At 33.9% G+C, this 18327-nt stretch overlaps 1 protein-coding gene across 1 annotated transcript in view; it reads left to right on the forward strand.

The window, feature by feature from the left end:
- Reck (Reversion-inducing-cysteine-rich protein with kazal motifs) overlaps positions 1 to 18327 on the forward strand; it is a 198619-nt gene that overhangs the window by 170660 nt on the left and 9632 nt on the right. The window contains exons 6-11 of the mRNA XM_074175981.1: positions 1324 to 1518; positions 1708 to 1841; positions 9897 to 10146; positions 10412 to 10567; positions 12508 to 12924; positions 16051 to 16423. Coding sequence (XP_074032082.1) covers positions 1324 to 1518; positions 1708 to 1841; positions 9897 to 10146; positions 10412 to 10567; positions 12508 to 12924; positions 16051 to 16423 — 1525 coding nt within the window. The remainder of the gene's footprint in view (positions 1 to 1323; positions 1519 to 1707; positions 1842 to 9896; positions 10147 to 10411; positions 10568 to 12507; positions 12925 to 16050; positions 16424 to 18327) is intronic.

An 18327-nucleotide genomic window follows, 5' to 3' on the forward strand; every position in this document is an offset into this window, starting at 1 on the left:
CTCGTAGTTTTCAGCACTGATTTCGTGTATCCACAAACTTATTTTCCTACAAAAAGCTTTTATTTTGTTAGCCAAAATCAATACATTTGTACTCTTCCCTTGCAACGATTGATTCAAATCATTAAGTTTTTCAAAAATGTTCGAAAGATAGCCAACTATTGCCAGCCAATTTTCATTCAAGAAATATTCCGCTAGCTTTGGTTCACGTTCAAATAGAAATATTCTGATTTCATCTTTGAGATCAAATACACGTTGGAGTATTTTTCCTCGCGATAACCACCTGACCTCCGTATGTAATAGTAGATTTTCGTATTCTGATCCCATTTCGCGACACATTATTTTGAAAAGGCGACTGTTTAATGCGCGAGCTTTAATAAGTACAGGTCCTTGTTGACTTTTTTGACGACCCCATAAATATCTTTCGCGACCCCACATGGGGTCGCGACCCCAGGGTTGCGGACCGCTGCTCTAAGTTACAGCACTAATCTCCTATTTCCACTTCTTACCATTTCATCGATTTCTTCGTCACTGGTGATTGGAGCTGGATAATAAATAGACAGTAGAACAAGCCCATTCAATCGTTCTCCACTCATAGAATTCCTCAGATAGCTTTTTTTATCACCGCCATTCACTACTCGAGCGGCCGAGCTCAAACATGTCCTTTGATAATTTATGATTTAAACAAAAGGACAAACCAACAATCGTATGATAATTTAATGTTTGTACACAAGAGTAATGATAACTTTTCTTTTCTTTCACCAGCTCCATGCCTAATTCTTTTTTCAATATGCCTTTAAATTTCGGGAGGGTCCCGACCCCCCCCTCCAACCTTCGATACGCCACTGGTTCAAGTATTGCTTTGAAGAAATGTTCATTTCATTAAAATAGCCTGGACATACATACATACATAACTTATTGAAAAGTAATAGTCAAACCCGATGATAGCAGTTTTTTTATTCATTTTTTATTGATCTGTCTATATTATATTATATTATTTATTATTCAATTTTTACTTTCCACTAAATCATGGATTCCCTTATTTAAGATTCAGGGTAAAAGCACTCTTACTATGATGTAGATTTTGTGTATTTTTATATGTGTTAATAGGTACTTTTTTGTTATAATTGATATCACATTTTCAGGATCATAAAGTTTATTTGCAATTGGTTATATACCGCGGACAGTAATTGGCTTTGTGTAATCATTGTTTGTTTGTAAACTCCACCTGACATTATTTGTATACTACTACTTATTGTACTCCACAATTTCTTATAATTATCTCAAATATGCCTTCCAGAAATTATTCTTAAATATTTCTTTCAGCCGGGGCAGAATGTTGTAACAGCGCCAGAAATGAAAATTGTAAACAATCATGTGTCGAGATTTTCCGTAGCGAGTTGTCTCCTAATAAATTCCAGAGACAAAAGTTGATTGATCATTGTGAGCATGACAGCCCGAAAGTTACCGAATGTATAAAAGATATGGTCAAGTATACTCCTGTAAAAACTACCCAAAAACGTAAGTACTCCATTTCAGTATAGATACAAGAAATATTGATGAAAAGCAGTGAGATTGTTGTTGCTGTCTCAGATAATTTTCTTAATTTGTTCATTTATGTAGCACACTAAGTCTGGAATCATTTTCCTTTTGACATTTATTGATTCGACAATTCAGTTTGAGCAAAATACTGAAAATTTGATATTTCAGATCTCATGTGCTGTGATAAATCAAATAATATTAAATGTAGGGAAGCTTGCAAGAAAGTTTTGTCAACAAGGAATACGATGGAAGAAATAATGGATGGCCTTCAATTGGGAGGTTGTGGATTTCCTATGCCTCAAGTAAGTTATTTTACTAAAGTTAGCTTTATTATTTAAATGGTGTATGTGTGCTTTCACGTTATATTTTACTCAATTTTTGAAAGGTGTACATTAAGTGTTCACTCAAAACGAAAATATAGGGGTACGAAGAAACAGTGATGCAAAGGTAATTTTCATATGTGAAGGTACTCCTTTTTATCCCATAGGGGCACCCCAATTGGAATATTTGAAAATCCTTAGTGCCCATCAGCGATTTGAATCGCTGGAGATTAAATCCATTTGAAAAAACGTTCTCAGGAAGTTTATTCCACATAAACGAAGTTCTTCTAGTGAAATATGGCTTGAACAGTAGAGTTCGAGGTGTACTGAGTTGAACCTCAAAAGGATGAGCAGCCACAGTCCGTCACGTATTTCTGATATATACGGTCCAATCTTTCTTCGATGTTCCAGACTATCAAGGTTGCAAGTGATGTTCGCGTCTCCAATTAGGCGTATGGCTCTTTTCTGGATGAAATCCAGCAGCTTCAAGGTATGCTTAGGGGCGGAGAACAATACTCTATCAGAACAATACTTCAAAGAAGGTCTGATCTGAGCTTCATAAAGCATCAAAAATTTCTGAGGTGTGTTCAGGTTTCTGGTTCGGAACAGTGTTCCAAGCTTTTGAGAAGCAGCCTTTACAATTCCAGCGACATGATTGCAGATAGTGGGAGTGTCTGTCGTGTCATTACTATACCCGGTTCGGAGACATTTATTTTTTTGGAGAAAACCGATGCCTGGCTTTTTGTGGCATTGAATTGAACCTGGTTACTTTCACCCCAATTCGAAATCACTTCTAGATCCTAATTAAGATACAGAGTGACCCATTTGAAAGCGGGCCACCTCTCTAAAACTGTTATTTATTATCCGATTCAGAAGTTTTTTTTTTCAATAGATAGAGCGTCAATAGTTCTATTAGAGTGCTGTGAAGTCGAAATATAAATAAAATTTTCAAGGCCTACTTCGAATTTTTTTCAAGGTCAAAAATCCAAAAAACATACTAGCGATTTTTTTATATGAAATTTGACGACGCCACTGGATTTGTGATGCTTTCAAATGGTTGTGACTGAAATTTCAAGATGAAATATGTTTTTTTAACAGAAATATAGCATAAGTAAAATTTTTATCACTTTATCTAAATATTTCGAATTGTCGTCATATTAAATCACAATATTATTTATAATATCGTTTAAAATGCTCTTTCACGTCGTTAGCAGTCGAGCTTGTAAACAGCAGTTATTCAAAATGGTGTCAAATTATGTTTCTTTCAAACAGAACTCCATAAAGTATAGAAGATAGTTATGTCCATCAAAACACTGCAGTTTTTTTGTCATCAGAGAAATGAAATATACATCTTTACATCAAATAGTAATCAATATTCAATAATCAATAATAACCAATACTGATGAAATAAATGAACTACAACAAAAAAATGGATTGAGATGAGAGTGCCCAGACATTAATTTCCGTACTTTGTAACTAATTTCCGATTTAATTCGATACGTTTATTCTACCATTTTCTAATGCTAACTAATCATAAGATTCGATCAAAATTCGATCATTGGTTTGGGGTAACATTTATGCAAGCCTGGTCTTATTCTTTCACGCAGTTCCTCTTTGGTGGTTGTCAGTTATTCCGAATATCTACATATCTTGGTTTCATTCAAACATGTTTGGGATGCCACATTTCGAAAATATTATTTTTATTAGAAGGCTTTGAAAGTTAAGTTGCCGTGGAGATGACAAGTCATTAAAATAAAAGACGAAAAGACACAAATTTGTCAGTATTAATAGTGAAGTTTATAACTCTTCAAGTACCTACACTAATAAAGAAGTATGGCAGATAATTTGACTTTGCAGGAGAAAATTGAAATAGTAAAACTTCGTGGTAACAACGACAGATCCGAAAGGGAAGTATGTAGAATTTTCAATAACATGCATCCGGAGCGTCGAAATATTAGCAGAGCTACAGTTGGAAGAGTAAACAAAATTTTCAATCAGTATGGAGCTGTTAGTAAACATATCCTGAAGAATATTAATACTGTACAAAGGCAGAGACGAAATAATTCTGAACGAATTCGAAATTATTTTAATAATAATCCGAAAACAAGTGTGAGAATTGCAAGTTTGGACATCAACTTACCGCGTGAAACAATAAGGAGAAATCTTAGGAAATATAATAATATGAAGCCCTTTAAACCAAAGTTTCTTCACACCTTAGAAGAAGGCGATAATGAAAAGAGGATGGAGTATAGTTTATGGGCTCAAGGAGAATATCTAAATAACAGGAATTTTCTGAAAAAAATTTTGTTCAGTGACGAGGCAACATTCACAACCAATGGAACAGTTAATTCTCAAAATTCAAGGTACTGGACGGAAGAAAATCCACATTGGATAATAAATTGCAGAAGACAGTAGTCCCAAAAAATAAATGTTTGGTGCGGAATATTACATACCAGAATAATTGGCCCCTTTTTTTTTGAAAACAATTTGAATGGTCAAATTTTTTTGAATTTTTTGAAAAACGAGTTTTCCAACGCTATGGATGAACTTCCACTAGCAGAAGAGGCCCATATTCTATTTCAATTAGATGGCTGTTCCATCCACAATAGCAGGATTGTTAGAGATTGGCTGGAAGAAAATTTTCCTAATCGGTGGATAGGGCGAAATAGTTCACTGATTGAGTTTCCCCCCAGATCCCCGGACTTGACTCCACTTGATTTTTTTTTATGGGGCACCGTTAAGGAAAAAGTATACAAAACTCGCCCAACGAGCAAAGAGGAACTGCGTGAAAGAATAAGACAGGCTTGCAGAGATATCACCCCAAATCAATTATTGAATGTTTTGGTTAACATTAGAAAACGATATGATAAATGTATCGAATTGAATGGAGATTTGGTGGAACAGTCCAAAATTTAATGTGTGGGCATTGTCATGTTAATACATTCTTTTGTAGTGGTTCATTTATGGTTTTAATATTGATAATTATATTATGATATAAAGATGTGTATTTCTATTCTTTGACAACAAACTGCAGTGTGCTAATAAAGATAACTATATCGCACATAAAGTTGTTATGTTCTGAAGAAGTATTTCAAACCATATTATTTACAAAATTGTTATTTAATATACAACTATTTGAATTATTTTGACAGTGATTGGTATATTTTACTTATGCCATATTTCTGTTAAAAAACATTATTTTATCTTGAAATTTCAGTCACAACCATTTGAAAGCATCACAAATCCAGTGGCGTCGTCAAATTTCATATAAAAAAATCGCTAGTATGTTTTTTGGATTTTTGACCTTGAAAAAAATTCGAAGTAGGCCTTGAAAATTTTATTTATATTTCGACTTCACAGCACTCTAATAGAACTATTGACGCTCTATCTATTGAAAAAAAAAACTTCTGAATCGGATAATAAATAACAGTTTTAGAGAGGTGGCCCGCTTTCAAATGGGTCACTCTGTATAAACCTCCTGCTGCCGATGAAGATGTGCATTCGGAGCCGATGTCCTGGAATCCAGATAGAATGACGAGGCAAGTGTGCTGTCATCAGCAAAGCAATGCTCTTCTTCCGAAGCTGATTTTTCTGCTATACAATAGAACGTTTTACATTTTGTCAACGGGTTCACTATTATGTTTTACAAATTTTTGTGTATGTTTTCAAATCTAAATGCTATATTAGTTCGTACATTTCATCATTTATATCTTAAAATATGAAAGCTACTTTTTAAGGAATATACCTAAAACACAAACATTTGTAAGATTCTCAACCGTTTTTCAAACGCACCCGTTAGACATACCATTTGTGGCAATTTACTTAAGAGTAACAAAAGACAGATCATTAAAATCATGTGAATACACAGTTAACCACCCAAATCGAGATAAAAATAACTATTCCCAATAGAAAATGGATAGAAATTGAAATAATTTACGCGAGGCATTCCGTAAGTTTTTCAATTTTCATACTGCACCGCCTCCAAAAATGAACTACAGATTGAAATTGAAAATAAATACATATAAACATTTAAATACTTACTATATTTTTTCAACTATGTCTTGCTAAGATTCTGCACCTTTTTCATATTAAATGGGAGTATAGTCTATCCATTCCCAATTGGAACGGCAATAAAAATAAGAGTACAGTCATAAACATTTCTTGCCTGTGGCCCCTAGTCGCCCAGATAGTTAGTAAACGTGCTATCAAATGTAGTTGAGGAATAAAGGCTCGGCTAGCTGGACTGGCTGAATACTAATTTTTTGTCCGTTTCAAAATATGTCTTTATCAGTGCCGTGTGTTCGTGAGGTTAGGTGAGGTAGTGAGTGGTTTTGCAAACCGATTTTTGAAAACTTTTCCTAGAGATTACCCTAACACCAAACTGATATTTTTGCACACGACGCTCGTTTCGCTAATACGGTTAGCATCTTCAGGAGAAGCAAATTGATACTGAATCTAAAGACAAGGGTTAGCTGTTTATATACCTAAAGTTTTTTGGTCCGATGTGGACTTTATTTGTTAAATGATGATTATCCTAATTGATTTTTCGGTAATTAACTAGTGGAACCACTACCTGCAAATTAATTTGTCAACAATAGATTAACAAAAAAAGTCCACATCGGACCAAAAAACTTTAGGTATATAAACAGCTAACTCTTGTCTCTAGATTCAGTATCAATTTGCTTCTCCTGAAGATGATAAACCTTGTTAGCGTGTCGAGTGAAAAAATATCAGTTTGGTTTGAGAGTAATTGATCTCTGGAAAAAGGAAATCTTAGTGGTTTTGGGTACTTTCATCAATATGGCTTTCTGGAGACCTTTTGAAACAAATGATGACATGTGAGGAATCTGTGTCAATCGACAGGGATCCGGAATTTGAAAATAAGGATTTACATGTTCAAGTTCAGCGAGTAATTTTAAATATTCATGAATACTTGAAGAAGGAAAACTGTCACACTTCACAGAATGATATTGTGAATAGAATATGCGAGTTAAGGAAACTATCTCGTTCGACAGTTCTTCGAGTCATTAAAATAGGGGATGTCATTGACCATGCAATGAAACGAAAACAAAGGAATAAAAAATTCGCAAACGTTGATGGTGCTACAAAAGATGTGATTCGGCTAACAATTTATGGTATATACCAAACAAATGAAGTACCAACCTTGGAAATGATTTGGTATAAATTACTCGACTATCCCGATTACAATTACAAATCTTTATGAACTCTACGAGGTGTCTTATTGTCTTGTGGTTTCGGATATATGAAATTGAACAATCACATGTTCATAATGGAATCGACGCGCATTGTTCAACTCCGACAAGAATATTTGAGGCGAATGAAAAGCTACCGAGAATCCAGCAGACATATAATCTACCTCGACGAAACTTGGTTTGACACCCATGATGTTGTCAAATATGGCTGGGTAGACGAAATCAAGTATCGTGCTTTGAATACATGCTGCATGCATGCTGAGAATAAAATTGGTTTCGTACCTAACGCTTTGCTTCTGTCGGCCAAAAATATAAAAGATTCGTCTGCTGATTACCACGAAGATATGACTGCGGCTTTATTCGAAACCTGGTTCAGTGAACAGCTTCTCCCAAATATTCCTCCAAACTCGGTTATTTTTATGGATAACGCTTCGTATCATTCTCGGTTATTGACTACAATACCAACACAAAAAAGCAGATATTGTTGATTTCATGCGAAATCATGACATGGAAATACCCGAAAAGATTTCAACGAAAAAGGTGTTACTGGCGACCATAAAACAACGTAATTTCAAAATAGAGTATATTATTGATTCGATGTGTGAAACGCGTGGTCATATTCTCTCACGTTTGCCTCCATAATATTGTGTGTTCAATCCAATTGAAATGGTTTGGGCCACAATGAAAGAAAGCTTGCGGAAATGTAACCAGTCACCGACTTTGAATGCTGTAGTGCTTGACAATATAAGGCGGGTGGTGAATGAAGTTATAAAAGAAGAGAACAAATATTATGTACAAAATTCCATAAATCCGATCGTTATTCAACCCGATGATGATTCCACCTCATCCGAATATAGCGAAGAAGAATTTTGATTTTGCTAGCAATGGTGGAAAAATTCAGTTGAGATAACTTTTTCATGGGGTGATCATTTGCTATGATTGAGAGAATAAGTAACTGAAAAAATACCACTGAAAAATAATATGCCGACGCCTATGTCGATGCGGGAATTTCTTATCTGTGCTGTTCCAATTGGTATTGGAAATACTGTAACAACTTTAGTAATCCCAAGAAACATGCATGTTTATGCAGGGAATTGAAAATAAACTTTACTGAACATTTTATTATTGACTGTCTCTGTGTTTTTAGAAGCATAAACTAGTGTGTCAGAAAACAGTTTCAGTGAATTTACTTCAAACATCGAAATTATTGGGAAAGAAAGGTTTACGCTTTCTACTTTTCCATCTCGATAGAAAAAAACGTAGGAATCTTTCAAAGAAAGGAAGGAAGCAATCAATTTTAAAAACTTATCTCTGTACAAAAATGTGTAGATCATGCAAAGAAGTAACTTTCGACACAAATTGGAAGAAAAAGCCCCCTCGAAACAGCTATTTTCATATAAACATACTTTCATATAAAAACTGAATTATACAAAAAACACTTTCTTTTATTCCGTTGGTTTTCCAAACTTTCGTTATGGAATCGAATCAGATATCATTCAGAGGATTCCTACGCAATATAAATAATGAAAGAAGTAACATTTCATTTACATGGAACACTGTCATTCTTACTGCTAGACATCTGATGTTTCGCCGTGAGATACTTGCCTTATCGGCTCTTTAGTAGCAAATAATGATAACATTATAAAAAAACGCTTAATTGGTTATTAGAAATACGACCTTTTGTCACGGAATGAGTTGAATCCGCCCGTGTCATCGATGACAGTACGTAAATAAAAGTCATTAGCTTATTTGATTGAATCCCAGCCATAGGAAAGGCATTGAAAGGGTTTATTTTTAGAAGATATTGATTTTTGGGAAAGAAAGGTTTTAGCTTTCTCTTCTCTTGATACAAAAAAATGTGGAAATTTTCCAAAGAAAGAAAGGAAGTAATCAGTTTCAAGGAATTAACTCTATAACAAGATTTGTAGATCATGCAAAGAAGTAACTTTCAGACACAAACTGGAAGAAACAGCTATTTTCATGTAAACATAGAATTATACAATTGCCAAATACTTTCAAAACGAATACTTTTTTATGAAAGCTGAATTATATGAAAAACACTTTTCTCTATTCCGCTTGCATTCCAAACATTCGTAATGGAATCGAATAAGACATCATTCACAGGATTCCTACATAATGTAATCAATGAAAGAAGTAAAATTTCACTTTAAAGGAACATTGTCATCCTCACTGCTGAAAATCCTATGTTTCGCCGTAAGACACCAGCTTTATCGGCTCCTAAAAATATACCCTTTCAGTTTAAACGAAATTATGAGTATGAGGAAAAGTGTAGGTACCAGAATAGATCCCCGCGGCACGCCACATGAATCTATCTCCTAAACATAGGGCTCGTTGAAACTGAAACATGGTAAATGTAACACAAATTAACCATATTTAAACTCATTAACCATATTTAAACTCATTAGTACACGTGTCGCGGTTTTTGTGGAATCCTTTATAGTGAAAATCATAAAATAAACTATATTTATATGAGTTTCAATATTGATTTTCATCCCAGTTCTATTCAATTATCAACCATATTTGATTTCAACACAGACATGAAGATGCGAGGGATGAGTTGAAGAGTATTGGCATACTCAAAATTACTGAAAAAATGTTTCCTTTTTGAAACTAACTTATTATACCTCGAGTTGAAAATGAAAATAGGGCTCTCTTAGACACCTAATTTCAATAGTTTGAGTTTGATCAACTAATGATTGAATAGTTTAACATTTGTCAAGATTATCCTTCTTCTGATGTGATCGTTCTGAATGTTGAACTTCTTCATGGTACCTTGTGAAATGTTATTCCTTTTCTTTTCTAGGAATACTTTTGGCAATGTTTTCTGAAGCCTGATGCGAGTTCTGTTTCCAATTCTGTAGAAGTTTCGAGGATAGAAAGAGTCGGAATGGACAGCGCTAAATGGCACTGTTGCCAAAGAGCGAATTCAAGCCAGTGTTCCAGACTTTGTTCTAAAACTTTCACCAAATTTTGGGCAACTTCTTGGGAAGATTTTCACTATAAGTGTCTTACTCAAGTGACGGAAGAAAGTCTGCGTTCCTGTATAGATGAAGGTAAAGTAGATTTCATTAATATATTCATCTGCAATTTGGATAAACACTGCAAAGAAGGTTTGGTTTTATTTTCAGGTAATTTACATAATTTTCAACATTTCGGACTGAAATTTATTAATCATTTGTTGAATGGTTGAAAGCGTATTTAAACAGAGAGCGTATATGAAAAAGCGATAAATAATTATTATAGAATCAGATACAAAATCAATTCTTATTTTTTATGCTATCATTCATCTTATGTATAACATGATTTTTTTTTTCTCAGTGGATGAACCTTGTGAATTGGGTTGTGACGGTCTCAGCTTTTGTACAAACTTCAACAACAGACCGACAGAACTATTTCGATCGTGTACATCGCAGGCGGATGAAGAGGCAAGAAATAATGTAGCAAAATGGCAGAATCAAAATAACATTACACTTAGTGAGTATTTATATTCGAAACTTTCAGAAAGTAGACTAAAAGACAGTTCACTGTTCGATAAACAAAACAGAGACAGTTATCAACAGTTCTGTGAGTGAGTTCTAATAAAATCTAGGTAAATACATTATAAAATATTGTTTTTTGAATTCTTCGATTCCCATAACCTCTAGAATTGAATTTCGAACCTTTTTTCCGGAATTGAATAGTTCTGTCATGTTTTCAGGGCATAATTTGGTTCTTTACTTTGCTGTTCCAGTTGTCGATAAATTCTCGCCGCTGAACAAAAATTTCCTCTGCAACACCATAATGAAAGTGTATTTCTTCATATCGACTAAGAGAATAACTTATGTTGCTATACAATGATACTCACCATCAATTCTGGTCCAAAAAACACGTACATGTCGGTAGTAGAAGAGAGTACAAAAAGGAAGAACCTGATTTTTTTTATGCAGCCAAAATTAACTCCGATCAGCGAGAGAAACTGAAAGAAGTTGACATAAACTTTCGAGAAAACGCAAATGCTTTTCGAAGATCAAATCATAATTGTTAACACGTTGTAGATGCTCGAGGACATTTTAAATTTTTTTTATAAAATTATTATTATTAATCTAGTAGCAATACTCCGTTCTACTACTTCACTGACACGAAATTTTAGGTTTTGACATTTATCAATATTTAAATATATCATTATTTCAACTTATGTTTCACCATAACCTCACTTTATGTGTTGCATTTCATTCTTGGCATGAGCTTTCGACCTTCCTGAGTCCTATTAGTTTGGCGAAGGAGCAAAGAGCTTTGAAATTTGATTTATCAATATAATTGGACGATTCTGTTAAAATGTGTTTTAACATCAACCAGCTTTTTCCGAATTATTTTTGGTAAGATTGAGGTATTTCCTCACTGCCTTAGGAATGACAAAATGGCAATAACAATTTGTTCATCAAATAACTTAGAAAACTTCCCCGCCGGTTCTTTCGAAAGTCAGTTTCGGCAAATAATTAATTGTCCATTAGGTAGAATATTGTTTTGTGTTTTCATAGAAGCTTAGGGTTTCGCAAAGTTTTAATAGTTACCAAGAAGCTATGGATTCTCATTTAGATTTTTTGTTTAATGTTGAAAATTCAACTATGTCTTCCTCTAACATAAATTTATCACTTCCGAACAATAGTTTTGCTACTTGAATTCTACAAAAATCGGGGTATACACGGGGTATATTTTGATATTCTTTGATGCAAAGAATTCAATTTTCATTTTTTTGACGTCATGGTTTGAATCATCCTGTATAGCTGTATCCTAGAAGATTCAGAACTCTGTAGTTGTCTCTACATGATTAATATTACTCTCACACATCGGTCGATTGAGAGAGCGAACAAAGTACCCACGTCAAACCGTCCGACTACTGACCTACCTAACATAAATTAATTGACTATAAGTTACAACTAATTCAGAATTTTTTAACAAATAGTGAATTGAAGAACAGGAATTTATGAATATGGACATAAAAATTTGCAGTTGTTATAATCAAGCTAGTACTATTCGTCATGATATTTATATTTTATGGTATCTTTTGAGGAGTTCTGAACTGGACGGCATTCGTTTAATTTGCAACTAACTGCTTTAAGATGATTTTACACGTTTTCACATTACAGTTTGATTTTTGAGAGATATCAGTTGTGATGTATCGTACATTGTCAATCCACCATTAGGTAAAACAATGGATAATCTGTTAATGTATGACACGAACAGTACCGGACCAAGTACAGAACCTTGCGGCCCTCCCATTTACGATTCTGCGCTTGATAATTTCATATCACGAGCCTATTTTTTTGACGTTTCTAAAACTAACGGATGCAATCTATTTCAGAGCAAATTTTCTGCTTCCATGATTATATATAAAAAAAATAGATGTACATACAGAAAATATTTTTATTTTGTAGCTCCCGGACTAACTCTTCCTCTGAAAAGCATGTCCAAATGCTCACCGAACATCTGGAAAACCGTAGCTTGCACGCTCCAGATCAAACCGTGTTCCAGGGCATCCCACGCTAACCAGATATGTCGGAACGTCTGCCTCGATATTCTTTCGCAGTGCGTGGACTGGACCAGAGTTTCCCCAGAGTACTCCGCCGAATCGATTTGCGAAACTTTATCGCCTGAAGATCCCGATGATTCTTGCGTGGAGCTGGACCACTACTTGACCCCTTCCTCGTACGAGTTTTCGAGGATAACCGGACAGGTGTTTAGTCCTTGCAAGGGAAATCCATGCGAGGCGAACGAAATTTGTTTGCTGAACCGAAATTGTATGCACGGGATGAATTGCAAGCCGTATTTATGTCAACCTGGTTGTAAGCTGGGTAAGTATGTCACTAAAAGGCTTTCTTTGTAACTAGTTGAAGAGTACGACTTTTGAGATAATTCAAGTGTTTTATTTCTTTGGTACTTGTTTCGCATACTTTTGTACATCGACTTTCAAGAACTCACTTTCTTTTACTGCCACTTATAGTTGAAATACCTTTTTAAGAAATTGTGACCAATATTTTTGTTTTCAGTTCTCTCTATTTCTGTTTGCTTTGTTACTCCTCAACCCTTTCATCCACTTCACTGCGAATTCTCAATAGGAGATTTCCATTTATAAAGCAAACGATATATTGTCGAAAGGTTTTTCTATTGACTCAAAATAAGTTATAATATCCGGCTCGAAGGACCAATGAATAATAAATTTTTTCACAAAAGAATCAGGAAAATTTCATGAGAACTCTGAGTAATCCCATCATTTTGTCATTAATATATAAGAAATACCAACTACTTTCATTCTACGGTGGAAACTTTGTTATATACCTTCATTGCCTGGAAAACTGAAGCGTAAGTAAATGTCAAACCTTACTTTACATATTGAAAAAACAGCAATACTGTTTAGTCTGAGAACCCTTCATGAGTAGGAATGCGATGATCAGATAAAATTAAGTTGACTTCAAATTCGCACCTGCCAAACCTAAATGAAGATAAAGATGCAGACATTAGATACATTGTTTGGGTATAACATCAAAGAGGTGTTTTCTTTTTGTATCACATTCATCAAATCCAACCAGTTTAAAGGGTAAGGCAGCTAGGCTCCAACCCGAAAAAAATCAAGATGAAACAGGTAGTCATCAAATCCATAAGGGTAACATATATAGAATCATACTACTGTATACAAATACACACCAAATCGAGAAAGGCGTAAGATTAATCATATATCAACTATATATTTAAAATCTATATATTTTAAATCTTCATGTTCACGTAATATTTTAGATTATAATCTGTCAGTAGTAATACAGGTTGATATAACAGATTACTTTACCTCTCTGCCACAAATAATTCTATATTTCAAAAGAAAACAAAGGAAATTCTGTTAAACATACATGGTACATCACGACGACTGTCGGTTATCAAACAATATTAGAATTAATTTTCTGAATATTGGCAAATATAGATTTTTTTCATATTCTTTATCGAATGAAAATAATGGCTTTGTGATGGTACCATCTTCCTTAATTCAAAAGCAGAACTCAGTGTATTTTTACATTTTTGAATACCTGGCATTCATCAAAATACTTTATTACTTTGTCTTGTGGGAGTAAAATTTCCAAAATGTTCTACAAGGTGTTCAGAATCGATGACTTATTCTGAAGATTTAAAAATGGGCCAAAACTCGGTTTTTCCAAATAGAACACCATGTATTTCAGGATAGCTTCTAAATTCCGAATAGTTACAGAAAGTTCATTAGAGATAATAATTTGCCGTCATAGTTTTTATTGAAGACAAGATTTCATATTGAGAACGTAATTGGATATGTGAAAGCAATGGAAATTATTGACGAGGGAGATACATACAGATTGCAGACAGAGATATAGAGCTTTCAAAAACATATTAAAATTAGAAGCTATCTGATCTGCACGTAAATGAAAAACCTTCATGTTTGTCCAGCCATTTAGTGGGACACCGATCGAGCACAATCTGATTTATGCGATAGAATACCCAGATTGAGTAGGTTTACAGAAGACACACAGGTATTCGTCTATTATACAAAACTATCGTCTATATTGTTTCAGATAGAGAAAGGTCTCTCAATGCTCGAAATTATCATCGATTTATGATTTTTACGATTTCCAGACCTGACTAGAAACACCAGGCTGAGGAGTACCATATGGCTGTACTAGGCACAACACTACTTGAAACCAACATCAGAAATTATTTTCACATACCCAAAACATGCTTATCTCTACGTCTGAAATCGTTTGAGATTTTGGGGCTGAGATTATATAATGCACTTCCGGAGTTTTTCAACATTATAACCAATGAACAGTATTCAAACATGAAATAAAACAACTTCTTTTTGAAATCAGTCTCCATACAATCGATGACTTTTTCTCTTACCCTCATTTGTTGAAAATGTTTTATTTTTCATCATTGCTGCTTTGTTCACTCACTTGATTGTTTTAATACTTCCTGTTATTTATGAATGTGTTTGTCTTTTATATTTGTATTTGATATGTACTGACTTATCCAATTGTTTTTTCAAGCTCATTTTGATGGATCAATAAACAAAACAAACAAACAAAGGAAAGAAATTATAAATTGAAAGCGTAATGTCTTGGTGTTATTTTTGACCAACAGCTCAAATTCTCCAAACAATTAGGTGTCGTCGCCTTAAAAAACTATTTATGAAGGGAATACTTTGCAATTATCTTGTCCTCTCGCATACTAACTATGCTGACATAGTTAGTAAACCTTGTTTATTACATGAAGGGCGTACAAGATTGCAAAAAATGCAAAGTCAATGCATTATTTTCATAAAATACCCACTAGCACATAATATCTACATATTAGGGAATTGCAAATTTTGGAATTGGATGAAACGCTTTTTCTTCATTACGCTTCTTTTTCCAACAAGATCTTGACTAATAAACTACCCATCGTTCTTCACTTTCCAAGGATTCTTTTCTTATTTAGCAACTTTTATGCTAAATAATATGCCCTCAGAGTGTTGTAATTTAACTACTTCTACGCTGAAGAAAAATCTTAAAGAGTCTATCCTGAATGCTGGCCAGCGGAATTCAATAAAATTTCAGTTTGTTTGTCTCATATAATTTTCACTTGTTTCTGTGGCCTTGGCTGATATAATTTCAAATGTACTCAGTTCTTTCATGTGTAATTTTGTATTTTATTACACAATAATAATATTTATTATTATTATAATTATTTTGCTCATTCCTGAACAAAGAAATACCTTCTTTGCTTTGCAAGCAATTGTTTTACTCTTTAAAGTTTGAGGTTCATCATGACTTTTTGAGGAAAATAAATGAGGTTTATTGGATTAAAGGTATTTATTTGAGTGCTGTTGAAAATTTTATATAATAATAATATTATAATAACATTCCCCACAATGTCGTTCATCTCTTCAACATTAATCACATGTACCACGTTTCTTTCAATAGGTGAAGTTTCCCAGTACATGGTCCCGGATAAAACCCTAGTCAGAATACCAATTCCCAACAATCCAAAGGGTTGCCTGAAGATCTGCAAATGCAACAAAAACAACATAGAGGAATGCCAGCCGTTGCTCTGCGTCACGCTGACTTCTTGCCTACTTGGGAACACTCACCAATTGCATGGAACCATTTTCAACATGGATTGCAACCAATGCAGCTGCTATGCGGGGGAAATAATTTGCAGCAAGAAACAATGCGAAAGCACCGCTTTGAGCGGCAGGAATACTGCTTATACAACACTTCCTTGTAACTGTCCTCCTCATTATGTGCCTATTTGCGGAAGAAATGGAGTGACTTATCCTTCTGCATGTTTAGCCAAGTAAGTCATTTTTCAGTAACATATTTTTATTTGCTTTCGAATTTGTTACACTTCATTATGAGATTTTCTTCGAAAAGTTCACAAAACCGCAGCACATTTTTCACTCTACAATAGCTTCTTCATGCGTGTTTAATACCGCGTGTATTGAACACGCTTAAGAAATATATTGTATGGTGTTATACATGCTGAGGTCTTGTGAACTGTACATTGAAAATATCACAATAACGTGGGTCTGATATCTTCATCATATATTTCCAAGTATTGACCAATTCTAGCATATAACTTTCTTATTTTCTTCACAACTCAATCATGCATAGATAGGTCAATGAGAAAAAGTGAATAAATATAGTGGATGTTTCAAATAAACAAGGAATAATTGCTAATATTAATGGACTTCTCTATATACTAATCCGGCTTGAGATATTCTAACCCAAAACAATTTCAAGATATCAGAGGAAAATTTGCAGAAAATATCTGAAATGCCTATTTTGGTATCCCCATCTTCTTCTTGAAAGTCTGTTGTCGACTGAATCATTATGAGTTTTTTCCATTTCTTTATGTATCTCTTTCATACACAAGTTGCAATAAAGACCTACTTCAAACTCTTTTCTTCTTAGTCAATATGAGACTTTCGGGCTTCTCAGTAACCTAATTTTTGGTGGTGTTTTTCATCATGTCCAATATTTCTTTTGTTTTCCTTATCATATATATATATATACTTTTTCGAAAAAATATCCTCTGATGTTAACACTTTGTGTGATCGTGAAGCCTTTCTTAGCGGGATGAAACCATCATGAGTCTTTTCTACTTTCCTGGTACCAAAACTAGCATATTGAGTTAGAGTATTGTTACACGAGTAGTTATAGTTGCGTTAAATCTTCAACTATTTTTTTTGTAGAAAACCAAACTTGAAATTTTACTTAAATATGTATACAGGTTGAACACGTATTGAACTTCCTTTATTCACAATATAAAACGCCTATTGTGGTGATAACTCCTAGTACACCAATAACCTGCTGAGGGCGTCAAAATCAAAAGTTACGCAGTGATCATTCACATGTATGAATTTCTTATAAAATTGCCTTTTCTACTTTCTACTTTTCTTCATTCTAATTCGTCATATCAGTTGAAGTTATGATAGAAAGATGTTCCTTTAATTCAAAATCGGCCTTTTCTGCATTTTTTCCCAGCAAATGTGTCTTGAAGATATTCGACCTGCTTCGTTTTCGGTATGGCAAACTGTATAAGAAAATACTCAGAAAGAGCATTTTGGTGTGCATACTTGAAATTCAACATTAGAAAATGAACTGTTTTTATAAAATATTCGTAATATAACAATAACAATTTGCAAGACAGTCTTTGTATATTTGATTCTGGTAGTTTCAAACAATTTCTACCATTTCAACATACTATTACCTCATTAGTTATCTGTAAATGGAAATACTGAATATTTAAATGTTGATAACATCCCAAATGTTGAGAGTAGAGTGAAATGAAAACATGCAGTTGCCCGATATTAGTTAAGCCAGGCAGTCATTTACCAGAACTGTGTAGGTAGTTGGGAGAGATGAATATTTCGAGTTTTTTTTTCCAAATATTTATTCACTTATTAGTTAAGGAGAACACTTTGAGAATGACATTTTCAGCTGACAGTTTTTAACGTAATGCCAGGAATATCTCTATCCCACATACATCATAGTCCATAGAGTAGAGAAATGACGTCTTTGTTCAAATGTACCCAAGACTTCCTTACACCTGTGTTTGTGAAAATGATAAAGCTTCTAAACTCAAACACTATTGATTACAAACTAACATGGTCTATGAATGAATAAATCAGGAAGCAGAAAGAAATCAAATCATTCATGATGTAGTTTTGAAGAGCCCTAAATACTTGATATAACTCA

This window comes from Leptinotarsa decemlineata, unplaced genomic scaffold, assembly GCF_025532065.1.
Source record: "Leptinotarsa decemlineata unplaced genomic scaffold, Ldec_3_MD MMD2_tig00001393_RagTag_RagTag, whole genome shotgun sequence".
Lineage (NCBI taxonomy): Eukaryota > Metazoa > Arthropoda > Insecta > Coleoptera > Chrysomelidae > Leptinotarsa > Leptinotarsa decemlineata.